Source organism: Bactrocera oleae, chromosome 6 (assembly GCF_042242935.1).
Source record: "Bactrocera oleae isolate idBacOlea1 chromosome 6, idBacOlea1, whole genome shotgun sequence".
In the NCBI taxonomy this organism is placed as follows: domain Eukaryota; kingdom Metazoa; phylum Arthropoda; class Insecta; order Diptera; family Tephritidae; genus Bactrocera; species Bactrocera oleae.
The window spans coordinates 68514055-68541678 of NC_091540.1; the positions used below are offsets into that span (position 1 = coordinate 68514055).

Below are 27624 nucleotides of genomic sequence, written 5' to 3' on the forward strand. Positions count from 1 at the left end.
AACGCGTGTCGGACAAGTCGAGTAGTGGACCAAATACTAACGATTAAAAAATGCAAATACTAGCGTACACATATACATCTGCGCCGTTAGTTGCATGCATTTCGTTGGCGGCTCCTTTCGTTGTCACTGATTGCGGCCGCTTTGGCTGCACCCCTCAATGCTGGCGGCTGGCGGCTGGCGGCTTCCGCCTTAAATGCTCGCCTTTAATTGACAAATTTAACTTTGCATTTCGTTTCAGTTTTAATTTAAAAGCAATGTCCCTAAAATCACGCAATGCTTTAAGTATTCTAAGTAAAACGCTTTAGTAAAAATCGTGTTGGTAATTAGTTTTATGCATCGTGTCACTTAAGTGCGGCGAATGTGGTTAGCAATGACAGAGGTGTGCCGGGTTGCAGCATGAAATCAATACATAAACATAAGTATCCGTTCAACAGACGTTAAAAGAATTTAAATAACATTTTAATCTAGAAACGTTGATAACAGTTCAGTTCTGCTTTAAGCAACTTCCTCCGCTCGAGCGAAAACCTTTATATCACGTGAAAAGTGTTACATCTCAAGCAGTTAACCTGTTCTAAACTAACAAGAAAATTACTCACACCCTTACTATAAAATTTTCGGGAAGCTTTTGCTTTATTACGTCTTTTTGTGAAATCACATTTACCGTTTGGGACACTGATTTAAAAGTAAATTATTTAAATATTGAACAATTAGCTATCAATATATCTCTAGAAACCCAATCATTCGTAACGTTTCTAAAAAGCGACCCAAATTAGTCAATTTGTGATTCATTTTTCATTTCAAGATTTCTCTCAGATCGATAATTCCATCTGAGTGCCGAATTTTATTTGATCGTTCGTTCACATTGCAGGAAAATGGTTCTTAAACAAACCTATCGATAGGAGAGTAACTAATTGCCGAGCAAGATGTAAAATATATAGGGAACTTAATTTACTGAAAGATACACTTCCTCCACAAAAGAGTGCGTCTGGCAGTGAGCAAGACTAAATCAAAAAAAGTAAACATTTATTTTCAGGACAGATAAAGACAGAACGAATGAAGAAACAGTAAAAAAAAATTAGATTTAAGAAGTTATATCCACTTGCAAGTCTGAAAAAATTCGTTATTTTTATGATTTTTTACCGATCAATATGCTTTACAAATAGATTATTCATTTTGAAAAATTTTAGATGCCCTTGATGGCGTAGCTGATCTCCAGAAGGTCCTCCGAAGTTTTTAGGCTTAAAATTGATATCCAAACAAAACTACATAATATTTTCATAGATTAATACAGGTAATGCCCGAGGGTTTTGTCAAAATTTTGACTTTTCACAAAATGGCGGTTTCACAAATAAGTACAATTTTGTGAAAAAATTTACACTTGCCTTAAAAAATCAAAATTATTATCAAAATCTTATTCCTTCGATGATTACCTGAAAATATGTCCAAGAAGATTGTGTGAAAATTTCGATTGGTCTAGCCGCTTCGTAAATTTCTTATCCGCTTATATCTATCTTATCATATCTTTTTTTATACTCTTGCCACATGTTGCTACAGAGTATAATAATTTTGTTCACCTAACGGTTGTTTGTATCACCTAAAACTAATCCAGTTTAATATCGAGTTATATTATATATAAATGATCCGGATGGCGAGACGAGTTGTAAAAACTCGGGACATGGTCAGTGCCTTAAATATATAAGTAAATACGACATAGACATACAATTTTACTAAAATTAGACGATGCGCGTGACACCGCCTACATTTAGGTGAAAACCCATGTCTCGGGACTTACACAATAGTTTTTAAGCAAGCCGTTAGTTATATTTGCCTGACATTCCTACATATAGTGCCTTTAAGGTGTGTTATCTTATGACCAGTGACAAGTTGCAAGAGTATGAAATGGTCGATCACACCCGAACTTAGGCCTTCCTTACTTGTTAGATAAAATATTGTACCTTCGGTACAAATGTCTGTCTTGACATCGTCAATAGTCCGAGGATTGATGTTAACCAAACTTGCCCAAATACCCAGCAATTATTTCAGTATGTCTTGAATCAAGTTGGAGTAACTTAATCAAATTACTCTAAGATGAATGTCTGTGTGTATAATTTCATTTTTTACTTTTGCAACCGTGAAATGCAAATTAACTCGCAAATTAACAAGTGTAGAGGGAATGTCGCACCACTCTATTTCAAACATGTATTCCATCAATTTTTTTTTCAAAAATATGCTGTTATTCTTCAAAGATCGTTAATTTGTTTGCACATGCGCGTGTGCGCAAACGTCAATTTTGCTTTCAATTAGCTGCCTGAATATTTCGCACAACTTTTTTTCCAAACAATTGCTTGTCTACTCGCTCCTTTGTAATGTTAAACATAAATAAATATATTATTTATTTTGGCAATAAGTATTGAAATTCGCTTATTGCCAGCGATTACGTCTTTGTCAATATTTTTTCAGTTTCGTTTTTTGTTGCAACATACACTTGCATAGGTAAATAGCGCAAAAAAATGTAAGCCTCTAGATGCATTGTTGTAACAGCAAGAGTATCATATAAACGACGGTATAAATATGTATGCCTGTGGCAATTTTCTTGGCATGCCGCTTGTGCGAATGCAATTAGATTCCAACTGACAGTTTAACAACGAAATCCACCATAAATTGCCACTGAGTAGTGGTGCTTGAATTTATATTGCAGAATTTGGTGATATCAATTATTTGTGACGAATTCCAATAAGATTACTTCCCCAATCAGTTGCAAAATGCTAATGTAATGTATGCTAAAAATAGAAGGGATCAACGTTTTCAATTCTGACTTGACAATATTTGCTCTTTTTATAAAAAGATAATCTTCGCCACTCTAATGGAGTTATATATGAGTCATATAGTATAGTGTTAAAACAGTTAAAAAAATAAATTGTTGCATATTATAGTCATATACAGACTCGTACAATATAATTTATTTGATTAAAATCGAGTCCACCGCTGTGACCTGTATTCTATTGGGCCTTTCACCCATCTTTACTAGCTACCTCCACCGTCTCATTATTTTCTTCTTTTGTTGTTCTTCTTCTTTGTTTTTTTTTTATTTAAAAACTTAAGCATAGAAATAAAATATATTTGCTTATAAAAAACATAAAGCTTGGAGGCTGTGGTGAATCAATGATGTCAAAAATAAATAAATGAGTTTTCCATGCAAGGACTTGAGTTTGGTTTATCACTTGTATGGCAGCTATATGCTATAGTAGTCCCATCTGAACAATTACTTTGAATATTTCCATAAAAGCACTTTAATTTGATAATTTCGCTTGTATGGCAGCTATATGCCCAAGTGACCAGCTATCTGCCGTTCCAAAAAATGAGCAGCTTCTTGGTAAGAAAAATACGTGGGCCTAGTTTTAGGTCGTTATCTCAAAAACTGAGAGACTTGTTTGCATATATTCGGAAGTACAGACAGACAGACATTGCTAAATCGACTTGGCTCGTCACGCTGATCATTTATGTATGTATAATATATTGTATATACTTTATAGGGTCTCAGACGTTTGGTTTTGTGTGTTACAAACTTCGTGGCCACCTTAATATACACTGTTCAGGGAATAAAAATACTACACAATAGTAAATTTCTCTTACGATAGTAGCGCTATTGGGTGGTGAGGTGAAGCCTCGTATCGCTTTTCTCCTACTTACAAAATGATAAAATTGGTTTAAATAAACAATATACAATACAAATATTTGGTTTAATACATATCTCTCACCATTTTTTTTTTCGTAAATTGAAACTCTCGTGGTGAGATTCTGTCGGAACTCGTATGTATACATATTCATCGATCATAAAGTATATAATTATATGTATTTGTTTTTTTTCTCAAAGGCGATCAGTTATGATTTTGTAAACATTCTGTCATTCGACATAATTTTATCTTTGCCAATAATCAAGTAGTTACGCACATTTAAAATTTGAGTAGCGTAAAAGGGTTTGGCGAGCATATAATAACTCTCATAAATCCAAAATATTCGCACACATAAACTATAATATTACAATTTTCTGCATATTTTATGAGACTTTTCAACTGCGAATGATTTACGCATGTCATATGACAGTGCCAACGTTTGCAATATTGATCTAAAAAATAAAAATATCAAAACAACAAAAAAAAAACCGCGGTCAGTGCGTGCGACATTCGTTTTGGCTGAAATTTAAGGCCGGACCACTGGGCGTATACGCAATTGACACATGCGAAAAATAAGAAAAATCAGAAATATTGAGAAAAGTCCATGCGTTGGACTGCCGCTTGCTGGCAAGGAAAAATAAGTCAAAACACAGAAAAACATTTGTTTGATTTCGATCTCAAAAGTGTTGCCGAGTGATTTATTACTACAAAAATTACATATAAAATTACACAAAAACAAACTTAATGTGCATGTATGTGTAGTATGCTGCAAGTAGAGTATACATACATAGATTGCAGTTAATGTGTTTGTTTGTGCATTTAATGTAGTTAAAAACTATATAACAACTCGAAAATATTAGCTACAAAACAACAAAGCAACAATTAACTAAATTGACTTTTGACAATTGTAAACGTGCAACAACAAGAACACAATATTCTATGCGTCATGCTTTTCACGCTACAATGTCCACTTCATAGCATCCGCTTGACTAGCCTACTAAATAGTTGTGTGTGTGTGATTAGATATAAGTTAAATAGTGCAGCAGGAATGCATTTCACGCTACAGACAGCCGGCGCGGCCATCAGGAACTCTTCATCACCGCCTTAACCTTGAATGAAGCGAGCTGGCAATGGCGCTGGTGCAAGTGGCACGACCGGTTTGGCAGCCAATACTGGCGCAACGGGGCCACGTTGAACGATGGCATTGAAGCCGTTGATGGGATCGGCAGTGTAGAAGACAGTGCGCAGTGAGCCATCAGCATCCAAGACGGAGTAGGAGCCCTTCACCACATCACCATCGCGCACTTCCTGTTGGCTCTTGCTGTCGCCGGTGAGCGCATCCTGTACATTATAGGCGAAAGCGTATTGTGGATGTGGGTCAATCTCGGTGTTGATGGGCACAACCGGTGCGGGTACGGGTGCGGCGAAGGCGACGGGCGCTGGGGCGGCGCGTAACAGTGCGCATTGAGCAACGCCAACGAACGCTAAGCAGACGACAATTGTGTACTGGAAGAAAACAGAGAAAAGAAGTTTAAATGAGCGTTCAGCAGGAGTTATGCGCTGAGGATATAATCCACAATGTGAGCTGCGGTCAACAGAGCGCGCTGCGTTGCATTAAATCCAGTCTCTTGTGACCTACCTTGAGGAAAGCCATTTTACCGCTTGATTTGCTGTTGATTTGTGCACAAAAAAGTGTGTCGTTTGTACTTAGTGTTTGATTACTTTCGTTGGAATGATGTTATCAGGCCCACCTGTCGGGCTTATAAACGAAATGCGCCACCCGCACGAATTGGCGCCGATATTCAGTTTTGAAATTTTGAAATCAAAATGGTTATGGTTTTGAGTTGTGAAACTGTTGCCATAAAAGTAAACGCTACAGTGACATAATAACCTAACAGCTGCTGGGCTACGCTGCCCTCCAATGTGCCTTAAAAATAAGTCGCAGTACAAATGAAATTATAAACATTGTTGTTATGGTTAGTGAATGTGGTAATATTTTGCTTTGGCGCATGCGCGTCCATCGCCATTTACTACAACATACGTGCCGCGCCGTGCCAACTGTTAGGCCACTGGGCTTACTCAAAGCAGCGGCAACTCAGCGACATTAAAATGATCGATTTCCAAACATAAACGAATTTTACAGATCGCTTTGCGTGCGTGTGTGTATAAGTGTTGTGGTGTTTATTAATTGGATGAGTAATATGGGTTCGCGCCCATCGCCCATGGCCACACACTCGTATATGTACATATGTATACGCGTGCAAAGCGCTTGTTCTTCGGCGACTTAAAGCGCCTCAACGCCTGTGGCTCTCACGTTCCACAACGCGCACATTAATCATCAAAATGAAAATATTTACATTGCGGTATGCTTTATGCGAATGTTTCGTATTATTGTTGTTGTGGAATGTCAACGAAACCAAACTGCAGTGGAAGACATAAACGCCAGATGGCTCAATTAATTTTATATATCGTGTGTCATGCGTGTATAATTAAAGGGTTTGCCGAGATGGTCACTAACACTTCATATGCTAATATACATAAGTAAAATAAGTATCGGTTATAGAAGTTGTGCTCTATGGAAGATTCTTACATTTATGTTAATAAAACGTAATTATATTTTTATGGCACTGTGAAGACCAGTTATCCTTGAATTCGAGAATTTCTGATTATCGTAAAAATTATTGGTCTAATTTAATGTGGAAATCATTTGCTCTAACCCTAAATAGTCATCATTTTGTCTGTTGAAATTGTATCAACTTTGATACGGACTGAAAAAAAAATACATTTCACGTATTTTAGTAGGAACTTTTATTATCGTCTTCAAATTAGTCTCCTGCACCACTACAATCGTCCAGAGACTAAATCCAATTTTTCACACATTTGTTATAAGTCTTGATTGGGATGGCACTAAACCTCCACCAAATTTTGTTTTTTTTTTTCGGTTCGGCTCATTTTAAGAGCGATTCGATAGATTTTCGACAGCTTCGACGTTATACACATAAACCCAAGTCTCGTCATCAGTAAATATGCGTTTGATGAATTTATTCCCCTCAGCTATGTTGTCAAGCATCTCTTTTGTGATTTATACACGACGTCGGTTTTCCAAAACATTCAGGTCTTTTGAGACGAGTCTAGAATGAAAGGCTTCATACCCAAAACATTAACCAAAATATACCGAGTCGATCCATAAGAGATATTGAGATCACTGCATGCTTTGTGCCACTCAAATAATTGTGTTCGTGATAAAGTGGATTATCTAAAACACTTGTGCAACATTTTCAACGATTCTGTAGCCCTGATTCCATTGGAAACACAAAATTTCAAGCAGACTCTTTGCTAAATTTTTTTCCATGGTAAAAATCGAGGTCATATTTGATAAGGTAGTACAATCACTCACCCCCGAAAGTTCGAGTGCTTTTCTCAAGTTTTCATCATTTCTAGTGTTCGTTTTTGGGGATTCGTGATTCTCTAAATTATTCTACAATCTGTGGGTTGATAGGTTCTTCTTCTTCTAGGAACATTTCATTGACATTAAGTTTATACTTTTCAAACACTATGGTATATTTCCAGCTACTAAATTAGTTATGAATCTATAGACATACTAATTATATTTTACAAATGAAGCGTTCTACAGGAAGTTAATGATCGTTAGATACCACGATCGCAGCGCAAAATAATACTGACCACTCTAACACTCCTGCCCACATATATAAAAACACTTCTTACTTCAATATATTTCCATTGAATAAATAAAACTTCATGTGTAGATTCCACAAAGTCTTGACCCCTAAAAAACTAAATGGTAGCTTAGTCCTATTCATCATATAACAATTTGGCTCTAAGCCAAACTTACGGTTATATATAAAAATTCAAACATATTCACACATCTCTTTGGATAACGCACAGACATAAATATAATCGAATAAAAGTAATCTCAAGCGCTCGCTTGTAAAATCAACACAATTAAATCGATAGTGATTTAAGCGCTTGTCAGTCGATCAATTTTTAACAGTGCAACACTGCCACACAAGAGCATGTAGCCACGCTTCGTGAGCGTTAACAGGTGGTCAAGCAAAGCAGGCGAAAAATAGGCTGGCAACGTGTGAGCTACACGGCGGCACTTCTCAACATATGCAGCTGCATGCATATACATATATTTGCACATGTGTATATAGTTATATAGTAGAACCAGCGTCGAACGGCATATCCGCCCAATCGCTCCGCTGACACGCTCTTGTTGGCAGTTAATTTGACGGTGCGCCAAAATGACTTTTTATTTGTAGTTCACAATTCACCGCTGTTAGGGTCATAATTCTGCGTACGTAAACTAATAACAACAACAAATGCAATTTCATTTGTTGCATTTATTTATTTTATATGCATACTGCTGCATTGCGAATGCTGTGCCTATCGTTTGTGGCCGAAAGGTGTGCGAATTCGGCGATGGAATATATTTATTGATAAATTGCAAGGTTTTTCGCTAGCACAGTGGGTCAAGGAGTAAATGTTTTATGTTATACTATGTAAATAAATCTAAATATACTTGTATAGTCTCTAATATAAAAAATTAGATCAGTTTGATGATTTTTGAATAAATTGCCAGAGTTTTAGCTCGAAAACGAGAATATAGTGACAAAAGGTAATTTTTTCCTCAAAGAAAATAAATAAGGTTATCACTTAATCATAAAAGCAGCTGAAAGATATTTTATTTCAAAGAAATCAAAAAGCATACGTAGATATTTTTAAGGAAAACTGAGAAAGACGACTTATTTTCCATGTTGCCAGCAGTTTCGACCACGTTGGATACTTTCAAAGCTGGTCATAATATTCTAGTGAATGTAGCCTCGAAGATATTCAGCCTTTCTCTAGAAAAGCGGTCCATAAATCCTATAACTTTTCATTCGAGTACTCTATATCTAATAAGTATCTTTGCTATCGCACTAACTTCTGTAGCTAATATTTAAAAATAATCATAATAATCCGCCAAAATAGACATTAAAGATTACATAAATGTCCAACAAGCTGAAGGTTAGTGAAAACTCTTCAACCTTGCGATATGTTGAAAAAAATTACTCGAGATAAAAGGTAAAAGGTTTTTTTGGCGATTTGTAACGAAACGATAAGTTGTATCAAAAATTATTGTACGTCAACATACATTTCCACGTCACCTATGAGATAGTGTACTTAGCGCTTTTTTTTACAACTTTTTGAATCGTTATATCTTTTAAACAGTGGCTTGGAAAAAAAAGTATTCATACATTTTTTATACTCTTGCAACAATTTGATATTTGATAAATTCTCAATAGTGTTACTGTATCTCAACACTTACATTTTGATTTTCGGTAACTTTCGGACAAATATTTTTTGGATGAAAATGGAAATGGTTTTTTTTTGTTATATTTACATACAAACACTACCAAGGCTGCGAAACAAATACAAGAATTCAAGCTTTTTAGCATTTCCTAGTTATTTGGCTGCAACGCCTAATTGTAGGCAACAGTATTGTAGCAGTGAATATTTTTAATATTAATTTTATGTTGTATACAAATATGTGTGACCTACACTTAGGGGTTTGTATAAACACGCCAAGAGTATAGCTCAATAACTGTTTAATATAACTTTTCTTAGAATTTCTATTGAAGAAAAAATATAATTCCATGAAGCTTTCTTTTTTGCGTTTTTCTAATTCACTGTGTGCTCACATGAGGTCCGGTACTACATAAATGGCTATATAAGTTTGAACAAATATACAAATTTCAGAAGCAGCAGTTCACACAATGCTGTTCTGTATGTATATACTTATTTATCTACTCGCAATCCTCACGGCACGCCTTTTCCACCACTTTTGTTCAATTGCAATTGCATTACTGATATGGCCAATTGCTGGCTTGTACAATTAATGATCACCACGTTGACCTAGTGAGCCCAGACTGTAGTAGCTGCAAAATGTAACAAATGCGCTGGCCACAAAAGCGCATATACGCAGGCGCAAATTGCGCTAGACTATGGTTGTATATACATATGTATGTATTGTATGTGTACGCTTTAGTGTGTGTGTCATAAATTAACAACAGCGTCGGCTACAACAGTAGCCATCAACAGCCGAAAAACATCAATCGCTCTGAAACCGCAGCAAAAACAGAAAAAGGCGAAAAAGTGTTTAAGACCAGTTACCTTTTACGGTTATAACTGCGAAATAATCGTATAAATAGTTGAATAAAATGTCTGGAATTTAGTGTTTTTGTACTGAATTCTTTATTTCAGTAAGTGCACAAGCTAATACACGAGACTCTTTGCCGCAATTTCCAATACACGCACATAAATACTTGTACCACACTGTGTACACACACTCACTATTCCAGTGTGTGTGCATGCGTTCAAACTGGAAATCGCTGGCACATTGCTCTCCAGGTATATTTACATATATACAATGAACGAAAAAACAAATACAAAAATTAAAATAAAATTAATTATAATATTCAATATTGCTAATAAAGAACTGATTAGAGATGCACAATAGTTGAGATGAATGAGAATGATGCTTGGGTGAAGCATGCAACGACATACGAGTATACTTGTACATAACAACTACGTCGCCAATACTGGTACGCACACTCACAGCTTTGTGTCGACAGAAGCAGCCGCAGCCGATGTTGTTGCTAGCGAACTATGACGTGACTCCCGTTATGAGTCACGCGTGGTGGCGCTCAGCGCGACGTCGCTTAATGGGCGAGGATGATCGCGAGTTATGCGCGCGATCGCAATTGTGTGTGTTTGTTTGTCTTTATAATTGTAGCTAAGAAGTTTGAGTTGACTTGGTTGTTTCCGCATGCAGACGAGCGCTCTGCTAAGACTATAAGTGTATTCACAAGTTAACAAGTAAATTGTTTAGTTATTAATATATGTTTATATATATATATATATATATATGTAGATATATATATTTCTGTAATATGTAAGTTCCTTTGTTCGGTTCAGAAGTCATATGTCCATAGATCAGCAGCCCGGTCAACAACACGAAACAATTATGATAAATAACGCTCAATAACCTCGACACGAATGTGAGGTTATCGTAGACACACTTAATGGTGACCATACGTAAGGGCCGGTGCAGCGTACGCCACCTTGGCGATGGCGGGCGCAGCGTATGCGACCTTAGTGATGGTAGGCACAGCGGCAACGGCGACAGCTGGTTTGGCCACTACGGCTATTGGTGCGGGGCCACCTTGCTTCTCAACCACAGCATTGAAACCGTTAATTTTGTCTGCGGTGTAGGTGACCTTGCGTATCGAACCGTCTGGTTCGGTCAACGAGTAACTGCCGTGCACGACGCCATTAACGAGTGATTCTTCAGCCGCTTTCGAGTCGCCGGTATGATGATCGGTTACACCATATGCGAAGCTGTATTGTGGATTCGGATCATATGGCTCGGGTTCGATTACCTTGGCGACGGCAACAGCTGGAGCAGCTTTGATAATGGTGGGCGCGGCTTGTGCATAGTAAGTGGGAGCGGCTTGAGCGATAAGAGCTGGTGCTGGTGCGTGTATCACCTGCTGACTGATGGCTGGTGCGGCGGCAAGGATCTTGGGTGCTGCGTATGTGATGGCCGGCGCATGTAAACTGAGACCGCCATAGATGTCACCGGGTGCGGCAACGGACAGCGAGATGCTGAAGCAGAGGACCAACGCCACCTGCAAAGGAGTAGCGCAGAAAAAAAACTTAATTAGTATACATTTTTAATTCTAAATAGAATTGTAAGGTGGTGCGTCAGGATAGCCACATCCGTTCGTTGATTATCTTCGGCATGTGTATGTATTACCTTAGTGATCATGTTGCTACTATGTGTGCTTGTTGCGACGATGTTAGCGTACAAAATTGCGATTGTGGTTTGAGATAAATCCCCCAAGAAGCATGCACTTTTATAATCGAATGTGAAGAATTTCTAAAACCGCTCGACTATTCGAGCGAAGATCGAACGAGGCTGCAACGACAGCAGCTGCGCGCCATTACTGTCAAACAAACTGAGGTTGCTGCGACACATACCATCAACAAGTACAGCAACAACATGCCACTTAGCATCACAAAAACGCTGCATTTAGTGCACAAACAAGAGCACACCGTACACATTTTGGCGACGTTCGACGTTTGGTTTCAATGTGATTGGCATCGCAACAGTCGCGGCTAATTGGTTACCATTGCATTGCGCATACGTGCGATCCACTTGTGCCGCTGCCCATTACAATCATCTAGTTTAAAGGCAGCAGGCCAACACCAATTTATGGTCAGCAGTGTGATTTCATCACCGCACTTTGTGCTTGCACTGTGAGCGTTTTCTCAATGAACACACTAAAATTCGTTGCCATAAGGTGCACTGTTGTCATGCTTCTAAATGTTTAGTCGAACCATATGAAAGCGTGTACCGCAAGCTGCGTGCGGCGTCAGCATTTGCCAAGCGCGTGAACATCTATTTCACCGCCCAATCGCACATGTGTCATGTTCATAAAACTCAAATCACACAAAATCGCTTTGCACTGAGAATTTAACTGCCGTCTCTGGTTGATACAAACCAATATTTTTTATTTGACATAATAAAAACGGTTCATTTTTCAAAATGATCGCATTTTATCAACTTTTTTCAATACGCACTTGAAGTGCGCATGGCGTCACTGACCAAAATGCCCACCAAATTAACCGCTGCGGCAGTTAGTTACTAAGTTATGGACTAGTGTCTGCGCAGTCCCTGCCGGAATGGCATTTGTAAAGTATAAGTTGGATTTCTCAATTTTTTTCTGGGAACTTGAAAGGTCGTCAAAAGTATAAAATGTAATGTTTCTGCGGCATTATCTAACCGTTATATGCAGAGTGGGCGTGGTTATCAACTGATTTATCCGCAGTGCATGAAGAGAAGCTAGAGAAATTTTTCCTCAGCAAGTTTGGTTGAAATAGCCTGCTAGAGAACGAGGCCATGCCCACTTTGTTTTTTTTTTAATTTTCAAACTACAAATGCTCTTCCACATACTAGACAGAACAGGAAAGCCCTTAGTCGATGCCTAAAAGTATACTACATAATGTAGAGACTTTCCTCAGCGAAATAAAAGAATCCCTGCAAATTTAGTTATGCTTTTCCTACAGGTCATTCTCTTCTACTAACTAGTTCATGAGGCTAACATATGTATGTAGTTTAGTGCAGTGAGCTGGACTTGTTTTCCGCTGTTCGTATTGAACTTAAAAATACTTTGTAACCGTTAAGCAACTGCACATGCGCAAATGTATCAATTGGCAAGCTGTATGTATGTATGTTGATATGTATTTGCACCATGTCAAAAGTGTACATATTTCACTGTGTCTTTAGACATGTGCGCCCCAGCAACGTATAAATGTGCTTTGTCCACAATTGCCACAAAAATTATGCTGACGTAATATTGTTTAGTTGCAAGCGTCGCTGCCAGCGTCGACACTACATATTAGACATTGTACAAGTATTGAAAAACATTTTTAATTCACAGACCGATCGACAGGCTGGCTGGCTGGCCGACTCACTGGTCTCTACGCATTTTTTCGGTGGTGCAGCCTTTGACGCCTTGGCAGACACATTTTAAGTATCGGCCGCACCGCTGTGTGTAAATAAATGTAAAAAGCATTGCTGGGGCATGACAACGCTTATGGCAGTGCGTGTGCAGCATTTTATGTCGGCTTAATTAAAATGTCCGTTTGAAGCGTACTTTTACACACTCGCACCTTGATTTGGAGCACTTCGAAACGCTTGGCAATGCTGTAAAATGGCTTCGAATCTTAATATCTGCAGTTCAAATAGAATATGGTCCGAACTATTAATTTTTTAGTGCTGCCGCCTGCACGCCTGCTTGCAATAGCAACTGCACACATACCGTTATTTGTAAGCCAGAGTCACGCAAATGTATATTTCATCGTATTAATTGCTTATCATCAGAGAAGTGAGGGGCACATTTGTCATTGTTAATAGGAACCCGATATGCGAGCGCATACAGAAGTTATTGTGACATATGGCAGCAGAGAAATAGAAACTTGAAGTTGTAACGCCTCTTAAAAGGGGGTGTTTACGACTATTACTACCACTATACTCGTACATAAGTCTACAAGGCAGTTAACCTTCTTTATATGTTGGTAAACATTGGTTCTAAGTGGCGACAGAACGTCCTGAGAAACTTGAATATTCAATATGCTTGATCTCCATACATTTTTGGGCCACAGAGGTCTAATTGATGCTTCCGAAAAGCCCATTGCTTTCAAAACGAATAGGGATAAGTATTAGAGATATTTCATAATCAACACTAACGGTTGTTTGTGTCACGCAAAACTAATCGAGATAGATAGAGAGTTATATATGTATGATATATATAAATGATCAGGTTAACGAGACGCGTTGAAATCCGTAAGACTGTCTGTCCGTCCGTCTGTTTGTACGTGCAAGCGATAACTTAAATAAAAATTGAGATATTTTGATGAAACTTACTACATATGTTCCCTGGCACCCAAGAGAGGTCGGTATTGCAGACTGGCATAATCGGACTACTACCACGCCCACAAAACGCCATTAAACAAAATCCTATTCAGTCACATAACTGAAATTCGGTACAACGAATCCCACAACATTTTTTTTTTTAAAGTGGGCAAGGCTCCGCTCCTTAAATGGTTCTTTGTTCATATCTTCCAAACCGCTGAAGTTAACTCCTACTTCTTCATATGCTGTGAAAATGAAAAAAAACTCCCCATATATTGGTTGTGTGGAAAACTACTACTAAAAGTGCGATAACTCACGGAATAAATCAGCATTAAATTTTACAAACAAGATTATGGAAAAGAGCTCTATAGGAGTTAGTTACAGGTGTTAAAACTGGACAATGAGCGTGGCACCCCCACCTTAAGATGAAGCTCCTATATTTCAGAAACTACCCGACCAATTTCAACCAAATTTGGTATGTGAAGTTACACAACCATTCTACCTACCATACGCTGTGAAAATGGGCGATGATAACCGCGCCTACATCCCATATTACACAACTTTAAATTCCATCTATTTCTTTCACTTCCAGCAAAAATAGAATAGAACTTTCAGTATATGGTACAAACCAAGCACCAATGAATATATTAGGATAGAACTTTGCACAACTTTGCTCTCAAGGTATTTAATCTTATGTTCAAAAATTCTCGAAATATGTTCCTTTGTGCCAAAAATAAACAAAATCGAGGTATACCTCCCTTAGCCCCCATATAATTACTATAAATATTTTCGAACTTCCAGTTGCCTTCTATCGGTCAATATGTAAAAAATCTTAAGGAAATTTAGTAATAATATATTTCTGAAAACAGTGTATATTCTTGCCTGTGATTGTAAATAAGGAATGCAATTCTTCCTACTTTTAATGTTGTTTTTTTTGTCAAATTGTTATGGCAACCATTATAAGAAATATCTCTGAGTTTTAGCTTAGTAATTTTTTTTGAAGAAATGGCAACCCTTCCCCAAAAACTACCTGGCAGAAAAAATTTATTTTTTTTTTGTAATTTTTTATTTATTTTATCAAATTTATTTAATAAAAATTCTGAATTAGTAACAACTCTTCACAAAATTTTCAACTGTAATCCTTTTTCAATATATTGTAACTGTATAGTTATTCGTAGATTTTGTTATCAAATTTTATGAATTAATTTTTTTTAAACTAGTGGCATCCTTCATCAAAAATATTTTCAACTTAAAGTTTTTGCAAAGAATTTTGAATAAGTTGTTTATTTTTCAATTAATTAATTAATTTGAATAGGCTTTCACTTAACAAATTCCGCAAAAAGATAAGTGGCGAGTGAAGAATCTAGAATTGAACACTACTGAAAGACGCCAACTTAGTTATACTCCAGAAATTATTCTTAAGGAAAACAACTCCGAAAAGCTTGAAAATATTTCAAGCAATTAAAATGCCAGTATTTTAATTCTTAAGAACATAACTAACTGACAACAGCTGCAACTCCGCTAATGTCCAAAATATTTGTGTTGCAAGCTCACGCCAAAATAACTGTTACTGTAATTGTAAAAGTTAATTATTTAAACGGAAAAACAATCCCAACAAATATGGCTTTAAAGCGTGGAGACAAAATTTCCTGTAAATTACCAATTAAAATTTGCTTTGCGTTATCTCAACAGTAAACCACGCTTTCAGCGTTTAAATGGAAATAAAAATGTACGCATGCGCAGTAAAATGAAAACAACAGCAAAAAGGTTAGCATTCCCGACACAATTGTGGCTGCTTTTGTTGTTTTTGTTCTTTTATTTTTCTACATATTATGTTATGTTTAGGCCATGTTATTGTGCGTGACGTGACGGTTTTAACAAAAACAGACGACCTTGTGTTGTTTTGGCCAAATACCAAAAAGTACTTCGGCGCTACGATGCATTGTTGTTTTTACATATATATTGCATATACTTACTCAGTGACAGCAAAACAAACAAATGCAATGGTACTTAATATTTGCTTATCTATATAGTTATATAAGTAAAGCGATTTTAAGTACATATAAATACACACATATTCACATATTTATATATTTATTTGTTATATATTCGAGAATACTCATATTCGCACTTAGCAAAACCCGATTCATTTGGTAATGAAGGTGTTGGCATCGTGCGGGAGCGAGCTTTCCAATACCATGTTTTGGCCTCGGAAATTGGCAAATGTTTAAATAGTTCGCAAGTTAGCTAAATCAAAGCCGCACAGTGCAAAAAATAAGTGGTCGTAGCTCGGCTCATATATTTACTAGCCGAGTTAGTAGAATTAATAGAAAATGCTGATTGTTTTCATTGTTTATTTACATACTAATGTGTCTCTAAAATGATTAGAAAAAAATGGCAAAGTAAAGCATCGTATTAGTTATGTCTGTGTGAGCGTCAATTTATAATTACATTAGGCTCTAAATAGGATTGTCTTCTACGTATATCTCAAAATATGTATGCACATACCATACTTAATATGTGATTTTCGGGTAGAATTTTTGACGGTGCTCATTTTATCATTTGGCCCATCCTATGACTCTTAGGTATAACGGTTATACAAATTTACAATTAGTCCCCTCTTAATAAGCCAAAAATATAAGTTATCAAAAGTTGTTCTTTATTTCATTTCCCCGGCTAATTACAGGGAAGAATATATCGTAGAAAATATGTTATATCCACTTTATAAGCGAACGTTTTATACTTAGACTGCTATTTATGCAACTTGAAATAAAATATATGTACGGGTATATCCTGATTTTAGTAAACAATTTCTTTTTAACCTCAAAATGGGATCCCTTTTTTATTCCAATTTTAAACCAGAATTGTAAACAAATTTCATACCAGCTTAAAAAATTACACCCACAAAGTGAACCTGTATACTCTTTGCGACCGCCTGTGTGTGGTGAGTTGTGCACTACGAATCTAAAATCTGTCACTGCTCGACAGATGACAAATCTCGAAGCGTATTTCTGTCATTAAAAAGCTTCTCATAAGATTTCAAAGCCTTTCTGAGTCGACTTGAAACTGTATCTGTAATTGGTTTGTCGGATCATCATTTCCTGCATCTCCGACTGCGGCATAGGGCCTAAAGTTTGTCGGATGATACCAATTTATTCCGCCAGCCATCTATAAGTGAGCAAGCCTTCTGGAATACTTTTTGCAAATGTAACATTATGGAAATTCAGAGATTCCCAACTAGAATAGTTTGAATAGTTATTGCCAACAAACAAACTTACTGTGTTAATAACAACTACGTGATGGGCAAACAAATTAATTTCAATTAGAACTTTTGACAAAATTCAAAAGCCATACTTTAAAGCGCATACCCACACACACACGCTGCTCATACGCGAGACATTTTTGGCATGCGACGTTTTTGTGTTTTTGTACACTTGATGTTGTGACACGCCGCTCGCATTACGCTGGCGGAAATGTCGTTACAAACTGGAGATTTAGAGATTTGCTTAAGCGATTTTGGCGTACAACAACAGGCTCACTTATGTTCATAGCGCCGTAGATGCACTACTTGCACAGCATACAAATGCTTGACTTGTGCTTTCGATTGCTCTACACTTTTAATGGTTAATGGCTACTCACTTCTGCAAATGAATTAATAACTAAATTTACTAGATGCAAACGGAATCAAAGCAAAAAAGCCGAGTTCGCAGAATAAAAGGAATAATTGCACAAGATTTGCGACAGCCAAAACGTTTCGGCAACGCCCGACTGCGGCTGTGTCTAGCGTTGCGGCGGCTGCTGATGCTAGTGCTCTCATTTAGGCCGCGTCGGCCGGCATATCACAATGTACAATCAAGCACCGCGACCATTTGCCATTCACTTTTGTCGCACTTTTAGTTGTTGGTCGGGGTTTTGTTCTGCGTCTACGTCCGCCGCTGCTGCCGCTGTGGCTGCGCGATATTTGTCGCTGCCAGCTGCCTGTTGTCTGCCGCTTGGTGCTCTGGTGTGACCAAATTGGCACATTATTAAAAATGCATCAATTAGGCATCGATTGTATAACCTGTTCGCAAAATGGATTACCCAGTTGCTGTGCCATGGACCTACTATTTATACTGTGCTTTTGGTGCAAGCATTGTCAAAAGTCACTTCATTGCGTTTGATGCAATTTTCAGTGGGTTTCTTTAAGCAAATCTGCATCCCTAATTTAACGATTTCTGGCTGTTAGTACACGCTATTTCGATAAGAAATAATTATGTTGGTAAACCATGCTTTATTGAATATGCATTGTACTTGTATAATTGCTGCGTAAAACTGAATAATGACAGTTCCTATGACTGTAGAAAGCAGCGCTCTGATTTGTGTGTTTTAGAATTTATTAACAATTTTTCTATTTCTAGATGTTGAAACTCTCATTTTTTATTCAATCTTGGTTGGAATTTGAACCCACGAAATACCAATTCGAATAATCGTCGCACCTTGTAATCAAGTGCTTTTCGCAGGCAATAGCCCCAAAAATTGTCAAATTTATGCTTTCTGACCTAACTGCTTAATACAATGTCCATTAAGTGAGTTAAGCTTTTAGCAATCATGTGAAGAAAATAAGTGATTATGTATTCATTCTCCTTTTGTTATAATTATGTATTTTTGACGTTTACATATAGCGACATGTCACGTTAGTCGAAATACAGCGGCAACCTGTAATTTAGCAGTGACACACCATTCACTATTCATAGTTCAAAACTAACACCTCTATTGCGGAAGGCTATTGATACATAGTTGACGGTATACCTGCGCTGAATACTATAACAGAGTTTTACTTTGCAGAAGGCTGCTAAAGCTAGAGTACTTGAAAAATATTTCACAGGAAAACAGTCTGACATATTACTTGGAAAATTATTGGTGGTGGTATTCAAAGTGTCTGCCGGACTAGTCCAAATTTTGTTTTATACGAAATGGCGGCTTCTTAAAAAAAAGTAGTTTTTTTGTGAAAAAAAGTACACTTCAGAGGGGCTTCGAATATCGAAATTATTATCAAAAATATTATTCCTTCAAACAATACTTGACAAATATATTTAAGAAGGTCGTATGAAAATTTCAAGTTTTCTTAATTGACTCTGAAGACAGCGTGTCGACAAAAATTTACTAAGTATAATAGTAAGTTTAAAAAAAAAAAATCTTACAAATACCTTCATATCTCCGAAACTTTGCCGTATTAACTTCATAATTTCGGAATATATTCCCAAATATAGTATTTACATTCGATATATAAGCAAAAAAAATGGATTTTTTGAAGTTCAAAACTAGATATAACCTCTTAAAAATTAACTGATGGAGCTCACACTGAACTGAGCGGCTACACTTTAGAAGGTTTTAACTCACAAACTATTTCAGTTACGTTTTATAATTTTATTTTATTATTTTTAAAGGTAGAGACTATCAAAATATTAATAAAATCTTAGTCGCGTTACAAAAATTTATGCTAAACCGATTTTAAAACGAATAGATTAAGAATATACCCGCTTGAAATATATTTTCGTATATTTGCACAAAAATGTTTGCAAATTTAAGTTAATTTAAAATTCGCATGCGAATACTTCCTCATTGTTCTTTAACACATTTCCAACGACGCCTAATGCGGCCGGAATTCTTTAGATTCATTACTTTTTTAAACAGGTTTACGCGCGCATTTTTAATCTTCCTTATTGTAAATTTGTTTAAATTTACTTTTATTTTCTTGCTTGGCATTTCTTATGCTCAACGTGCTCGCTCGTGAGCCTGTTTTTTTTTAATATGCAGCTCATCGCGAAGCTTTCCATTTTTCACTATGCCAATCAAATCAAAATAGTTTGCGATAAAAAACCAAAAATAGTTATTTAAATGACTGAGTTGAACCCACAAGTTTCAGCAAGTGAATGAAATTAGTTCGTTATCGCGGCGATCGCAATTTTTATTTCACATTTTGGGCAATTTCTAGCATTCACCGAATGCATGCTGCATATATGTATATTTATGTATCAATGTATATGTATGCATGTGTCTACAAGTGTGTAATTATTAATGCAGATTTACGGTGTTTTTATTTTATAGCAAACCTTTTCCATTGTTGAGGCAATGAAAAAAATCGTACAAAATATATATATTTATTTTTTTTTATTCTTACTTGCATTGAATTGCAATTATTGATATGCGTTGGCGCTTTCGCGGCTGATTCCAACAATTAGATGTCGTTCCCCACGTCACTGCATTGCTGGGGCCACCAATGCGCAGGCTTTTGGAGTAGGTTGCTCACAAGCCACGTGCGTGAGTGTCACACACTTTGCTAGCTCACCAACCTATGCCATGAAAGCGTACTGGCATGCAAATGTATGTGCATGTGTATGTACTATAAATATTGAAATGTATGTATTCACGCGCTTGCCTTGCTGACTTACCCGATTTACGTGCCCAGAATTCACCAACGGAATTTCAAAATGTATTTAGTTGTTTATTGGTAGTTGGACTTCGTGTTTGGCTTCTTGAATTAACGCCACCCGCCCTTCGTGTGCGAAGTATAGCTTGCATTGAAGAGGTCATATGCTTGCTAAAATCAAAAAATAAAAACAAAAACCAAAACAAAAAAATTTTAGAGCAATTTTAAGTACAATCCGCAACACCTCTCTAGCTTTGGAGCTGGTTGCGGAAGAGCGTGCTGCCGCAATGTAAATATTCAAATTTTTGGAAATCGTCTTCTTCTCTTTTTTGAGAGCTACGGTCTCGTCGCGCGCGCTTCATTTGGAATTTTTTGAAGTATAAAAAGCGTCGCGATTTTTGAAAAAGTATGTCAGTTTTGTTTTAATCAACCGACAGTGAGAATCTAATCAGCTTAAGCACACAATGAGTCCATTCGTTGTAAGTATTTTGAGCTTTTGAGACATTCACTAGATCCTTCGTATGTACGAAGAGGACGGCCACTTGGATTACGCGATTGTACGATACGTAAATGGTTCAGTTGGGAGCCTTCGTATGCTCCTATGTACCGACGTTGCCAATGTCCAAGTGTCCGTTGGATTAAGCACAAACGCTCACATAATATAAATACATCTTCTTCCTTTATCTTATAGTTTGCCGCTGTTCTATCTACCTTGGCGCTCTCTGCCAACGCTGGTATCATTGCCGCACCTGCGCCTTTGGCGTACGCTGCTGCCCCAGCACCTCTGGCCTACGCCGCTGCTCCAGCTGCCTACGCCGCTGCACCAGCTGCCTACGCTTCTGGTCCCATCTATGCTCGTTACGCCGCCCCGGCTCCACTGGTTGCCGCCGCTCCAGCTCCATTTGCCGCTGCCTCACCCATTGTGAAACCAGTCGTTGCCAGAACTTTCGCCGCCGCTCCAGCACCCCTCCTTGCCCCAAGAGCTTTGGCTGCACCAATTGCCGCTCCATTTGCCGCCCCAGCACCCGTTGTTGCTGCTCCAGCGCCTGTAGTTGCCGCTAGAGCTTTGGCCGCACCAGTTGCTGTCGCCTCCGACATTGTTGACCCACACCCACAATACACCTACGCTTACAATGTACAAGATGCTTTGACCGGTGACTCCAAGACCCAAGAGGAGACCCGCGATGGTGACATCGTTCGTGGCTCATACTCGCTCATCGAACCGGACGGTTCCCGTCGTATTGTCAACTACTACGCTGATCCCATCAACGGTTTCAACGCTGTCGTCCAAAAGGATGTGCCAGTCGCCGCTGTTGCTCCCGTGGTCGCCGCCAAGGCTCTTGCTGCCCCAGTTGTGGCCGCTCCAGCACCCATCGTTGCCGCCAAGACTCTTGCCGCTCCAATTGTTGTCTAAACAAAAGGAACTGCTTGGAAAATTGACCATTGACCGATAGATAACCAACGTACCGACACACTCTTGTCCAAAATGTCAGCTATTAGTTGAGTTGCTTGCCTTGCCGGATAACTTGGGAGCGCTGTGCGCGCCAACTATTAGGTAGAACAATGCAATTCAACGAGGGACATCCATTTGTAAATAAACTAGAAAAAAACTCATTGTCTTTGTTGAAAACTTTCATCGTTAATAAAAAAAACTGTTAAAACAAAAAATCGCTTTATCTTTCATTTGATATATGAAGATTTTGAAAAAGTAATGAAAATTAAAAAAAAATCCATAATTTTCTGATTTAAATCAAGCTTTGCCTCCTTTCCATCCTCGAATACTTTGCTATGTAAGTTCTTTAACAGAGGTTTATCTCTCATTCATAGAGAGCTCTCACGATTTTCGAAACATTCGTTCTCAAATCTTAGGGGTCGTACAACCCGACTTTATCTGTTTTTCAATTGTCTTCCAAAAAATAGAATTTTATCTAAAGACTATTTTCAAATAACTGTTAGAAATTTGCATCATTTTAGTATAAGTTTTAGTCTTATAATCCATGAAAATATATTAGAAATTGGTGTTTCTAAAATATCGGTCTTCTTCGTTTTTTCCTTACCTGAAATTTCTACAATTGGACTGAAAGTTTAGCACCCTTTTAAAATAGATTTTTAAAAAGAATTCCTTGAATCCAAAATCAGACCAAACTTTTTTCCAAACTTTATTGAAAATTATAATATTATAATCTTCAGACGGTTTAAAAAATAGATATGCCACTTATGCTGCATTTCCAATTTTTTTCGTGGGAGTAATCAAAAAGTTCAAATCGATTTTATCCATATATTATAATTCCAAATATATATGAACTAACCTCTAAACAAGTGTAACAAAAATATATTTTTTACTTTCAGTAATTCTCCGGAAGAATTTTGGATGCTCTCCAATCATGAGAATGTCGCGCGCATGCGTCTCAAGCTCGAGCCGCAATTGTATCCGAATAAGCACGAAAATGCGGCGAATTTACGTGATAATGCCACAAATGCCTATGATCCAAGGTAGGAAGATGAAGGAAATTTTAAAAATATTACATAAATTATTAAAAATAAATATTGAAAATTTAGAGAAATCTCGGAATTCGATTCGACAATTAAGAGTGCCGTAGTACGCGACTTTTTAGCAGACGATGAGAATTTACAGCTCGAAGAGGAACTGCGCCAATCGATTGAAGCACAATCTCAACAAGATGTGCCACTAGAAAAATCGGTAATTTCACAAGACTGTGAACTGATTACTTTGATGACGAAGGTGAAAGGTAAAATCGAGGTGAATCAAACGCTCTTCAGCTTCATCGATCTGAGTCCGCCTACAGAAGATGGCTCCAAGCACGATTTTCGGTAAGTAAGGCTAAAAAAATCAATTTTCATTAAAAAAATAATTTAAAATGCCTTAAATTTTCTTCGATAAAGCTTTCCAATCAGCAAAATACGTGAGGTGCATTTGCGTAAATTCAATTTGAGGCGCAGCGCTTTGGAAATATTTTTAATCGATCAAACTAGTTATTTTCTCAATTTTACTACAAAGGTGAGTTCGACTGCTCGTATTTAGATGTATGGAAAATCAGAAATATTTTTAGCTGTGTTTTTAATTTCGATTCGCTAAAATTTGTCAAAATCGAAATTAATCAATTTCGACTCCGAATCGAAATACCGATTATCTAATTTATTTGTAGACACGCAACAAAGTTTTTACGAAAATTTTGAGCTTACAACCACCAAACATTTTATATGGCTCCGGTCGCTCTCCAGGAGAATTATTGCGCGCTTCGGGACTTACGCAGAAGTGGGTAAATCGTGAGATTTCGAATTTCGAATATCTTATGTACTTGAATACAATTGCTGGTAAGTCACTGCTTGGAAGTTTTGAAATTGATTTCGTTTGCAAGAATATATATTTTATTTTCTAACCTCAAAAAATTGTCAAACATTTTTAATTAAAAAAATGGGAGATTAAAAGATCAAGATCTTGGGGTTGAAATTAATATATACAAATAAACCTTGATTACTTGTTATTAATACATTTTTGAAATAATTATTGCTTTTTAATAATAATAAGTCTACTTCTATGTACAATGTTATACTTTGTTTCCATGGCTTTTTAGGTCGCTCTTACAATGACCTCAGTCAGTACCCAGTATTTCCTTGGATATTGTCCGACTATACCAGTGATGTTTTAGACTTAACCGATCCAAAATCTTTTCGCGATCTCTCCAAGCCTGTTGGTGTGGTAAGCTACTCTAATATCCTACACTATTTCAAATATTTTATACTATAATAACATGCCAACTTTAGATCAATCCTAAAAATGAGGCTGGTGTACGCATCAAATACGAGTCATTCGAAGACCCCTCGGGTGCGATACCGAAATTTCATTACGGCACACATTACTCTAATTCTGGTGGTGTTCTGCATTATTTGCTGCGCGTGGAACCATTTACTTCGCTACACATTGAGTTGCAAAGTGGACGCTTCGATGTGGCCGATCGGCAATTCCATTCGATACCACAAACGTGGAAATTGTTAATGGACAATCCGAACGATGTGAAGGAGCTGATACCAGAATTCTTTTATTTTCCTGAGTTTCTGAAAAATATGAACAAGTATGTATATTTTATAATTTTTGTTTTATAATCGAACTATATCCAATAATTTACCACTTTTAGATTTGATTTGGGTCACTTGCAAATAACAAAAGAAAAGGTGGATGATGTCATACTGCCAACATGGGCTAACACACCGGAGGAGTTTATAGCTATACACCGACGTGCTTTAGAATCGGAATATGTGAGTCAAAATCTACACCATTGGATCGATTTGATTTTTGGGTGAGCCTTTTCATGAGGAACAAGTTTGCTTTCAGCCAACTAAGTTCAAAACCTTATTTTACCACAGCTACAAACAAAAAGGCCCCAAAGCTGTCGAAGCGCTGAACGTTTTTTACTATTGTTCATATGAAGGTGCCGTCGATTTGGATAAAATTACCAATCCCGTTGAACGTGAAGCTGTTGAAGGTATGATCAACAACTTCGGTCAAGTGCCATCACAATTATTGCGTGAGCCACATCCGCGCCGTTTGACACAAGAGGAGACCGCACTCAAACTGGTGCGCGCCGAATTGAAACGACCGGATCTTACGCAATTTCTCGATAAGGTTGTGCAATATTATTGTGAGCTATCAACGCCAAAAGATCCTATTGTCTTCCTGAGCGCACCTCGCAGTCCACCGCGCTCATTTCTACAACTCAGTCCAGATGTACTTGTCAGCATATCGAAATCCTGTATACTTGGTGCTAATTCATGGATGTCCTATGATAAGGATCGGGGATTTCTGCTGGAAATCGATGCAACAACTACCAATTTGAAGTAAGTAGAGGTGAAAAATAATATGACCGTAGTTGCGGTAACATAAAAACTGTCTGCTTAGATCTATAATAAGCTTTACAGGTAACTCTAACTCTATTTTGTTTTAATACGATTTTTTTACTGTTTTAGAAACCGCAAACGCATTTTTGGCCCCTTCCATCCCTCGCAAAATCCACATTCACAACTGTTCGCAGTGAGCACAGATGGCAAACTGCTGTATGCGGGTGGCATTTGGGACAACTCACTGCGTGTCTATAATTTACATAAGGGGAAAGCAGTGGCCTCTGTGACGCGGCACTTGGGTTTGTATTGAAGTTTCTATACTCTCCAAAACTGTGTCTTCTTAAATATTTAAGATCTCTTTGTTTTTTTTCCTTTTACTAGACATCATCACCTGTCTGGCGTTGGACAACTGCGGCTCTTACTTAGTGACCGGTTCGCGCGACTGTACCTGCATCGTTTGGAGTATACAGACACAACAGTACGGCAATGTAACGGCCAGCACAAACATTCCAATGCACGCGCTTACTGGGCAGGCGCATCTGCAGGCGATTACACAGCTGAATACGCAGAATGCATTCTCGCCCAAACCATTGACCACACTCTACGGTCACGACGACGCCATTTCGAGTGTCGCCATTTACACTGAATTGGATATGGTCGTTTCGGGATCACTGGTAATAATTCACCTAATTAAGCAAAAGGTCGATTTTGCTCAATTCTAATTTTGTTTGTATGTATTTAATGACTTAGGACGGTACTGTGAACGTGTACACCATACAGGATGGCCAATTTGTGCGCACACTGAAACCAAATGGCTGTACTGAGACCTGCGTACAAATTTCATTCGTTACTGTTTCATATCATGGTAAGTGATGCATAAATTATATTAATTTAGAGAAGATACTAAATTGAGTTTTAGGCATGTTTTTTTTTATTTGCATATACATATGTACTATATTTATATCTTAAATCCCAAATTAATATGGTAATTTTTTTCACGTGGCGATTGTAAGCTTCGCAACTGCAGCCTGAAAGTAGGCTACAATAATGCATTCCACTCTGCACATTAACAGAGTTATTCAAATATGATATTAAAATTTCCTATTTGGATTACATTGAAATGTTAACTCTATCAACAAAGAATGTTAACGATTGTTTTTTGGATATTTTAGATTTATTTTCCCCATAGAAAATTGTGCGAAAAAATTATATAAGCAAGCTATTTTTAAAATGTTCATGTTTCGTGTTTAATTAAATCGGTTTATATTATAGCAATATTTAACATTCAAAATTCAAAATTTTCTACTGATTATTAGCATATACATACATTTATAAAGGGCATACGCGAACTTATCCCTCAATTTTTGAGATATTGACCTGAAATTTGCATACTTCTTTTTCTCCTCAAAAAGTTACACATTTGTCCCCCAATATCGGACTACTATAGCATATAGCTGCCATAAAACTGGCCAATCAAAACCAATATAAAGTTATTTGTATACCCTTTTATGTTATACATGTGAAGGGTATTAGAGCTTCGGTACAGCCGGAGTCAACGGTATTTCTTAATTATTGTCGGAACCGCTTTTCAAATCGATCTAAAAGAACTGTAGCCTATTTCCTCTCGTACATCGTGTGTATTCTAAGAGGCAGTATAGACATTTGATTTTTTTTTTCTTTTTCTATTGTAATACATTTAGTATAATGTTACGAAAAAATGCTAAAATTCTTATCAAAAGCCAACATTTCATCTCGAATTATCTAAACTCAAACAACTACAATAATCAGTTTCATATTCCATTGCTTTGCTTAAAGCGATTAAATTATTTTATTTTAAATGAGATTAAATTTGTAACACGCAAATTGCCGTTAACATACATTAACGCAATAATTATCACTAGATGTATGCAACATTTACACACTCTGCTTATACATTTTTTGCTCTATCAGCATTTAATTTAGTCAAGAACATATGCGCATATGCTCTAAAGTCCATGAACGGCTGCAGCTAACATATCTCTACTAGTATTTAGTCAATGACCTACGACAACATTTTTATAGTTTGCCTCAATTTCCATTGGCTGCGAACATGCATACATTCATACATACATGCACACATATAGGCAGACAGACATTAAAAGAAAACGGTGCAGAGTATTCGAAATAAGTAATTGCATACGCTCTTATCATGCTAAGCTAAC

General features: G+C 37.2%; 4 protein-coding genes across 7 annotated transcripts in view; 2 read left to right on the forward strand and 2 right to left on the reverse strand.

Annotated features, from left to right (window-relative positions):
• The window catches only part of LOC106625707 (neurobeachin-like protein 1), an 89091-nt gene that overhangs the window by 35817 nt on the left and 25650 nt on the right, over positions 1-27624 (forward strand). For all 4 annotated transcript variants that reach the window (XR_011397172.1, XM_070112151.1, XM_070112152.1 and 1 more), the window contains 11 exons: positions 22913-23056; positions 23123-23395; positions 23468-23582; positions 23731-23899; positions 24160-24284; positions 24350-24657; positions 24721-24882; positions 24950-25420; positions 25550-25722; positions 25805-26097; positions 26174-26288. Coding sequence is in view for 3 of the 4 variants with exons in the window: in XM_070112151.1 (XP_069968252.1) it covers positions 22913-23056; positions 23123-23395; positions 23468-23582; positions 23731-23899; positions 24160-24284; positions 24350-24657; positions 24721-24882; positions 24950-25420; positions 25550-25722; positions 25805-26097; positions 26174-26288 (2348 nt within the window). In the remaining variant the exon portion in view is untranslated. The remainder of the gene's footprint in view (positions 1-22912; positions 23057-23122; positions 23396-23467; positions 23583-23730; positions 23900-24159; positions 24285-24349; positions 24658-24720; positions 24883-24949; positions 25421-25549; positions 25723-25804; positions 26098-26173; positions 26289-27624) is intronic.
• On the reverse strand, positions 4335-5419 carry Cpr64Ab (Cuticular protein 64Ab). The gene is made up of 2 exons (XM_014243410.3): positions 5314-5419; positions 4335-5180 (listed from the first exon to the last, which is right to left on the reverse strand). Exons 1-2 carry the CDS (start codon positions 5326-5328, stop codon positions 4779-4781), a joined length of 417 nt encoding a protein of 138 aa, XP_014098885.1. The 5' UTR covers positions 5329-5419; the 3' UTR covers positions 4335-4778.
• On the reverse strand, positions 9906-11561 carry Cpr64Ac (Cuticular protein 64Ac). Its single transcript, XM_036364600.2, has 2 exons — positions 11494-11561; positions 9906-11365 (listed from the first exon to the last, which is right to left on the reverse strand). Exons 1-2 carry the CDS (start codon positions 11503-11505, stop codon positions 10757-10759), a joined length of 621 nt encoding a protein of 206 aa, XP_036220493.1. The 5' UTR covers positions 11506-11561; the 3' UTR covers positions 9906-10756.
• Positions 20837-22231, forward strand: Cpr64Ad (Cuticular protein 64Ad). The gene is made up of 2 exons (XM_014243405.3): positions 20837-21042; positions 21255-22231. Exons 1-2 carry the CDS (start codon positions 21028-21030, stop codon positions 21975-21977), a joined length of 738 nt encoding a protein of 245 aa, XP_014098880.3. The 5' UTR covers positions 20837-21027; the 3' UTR covers positions 21978-22231.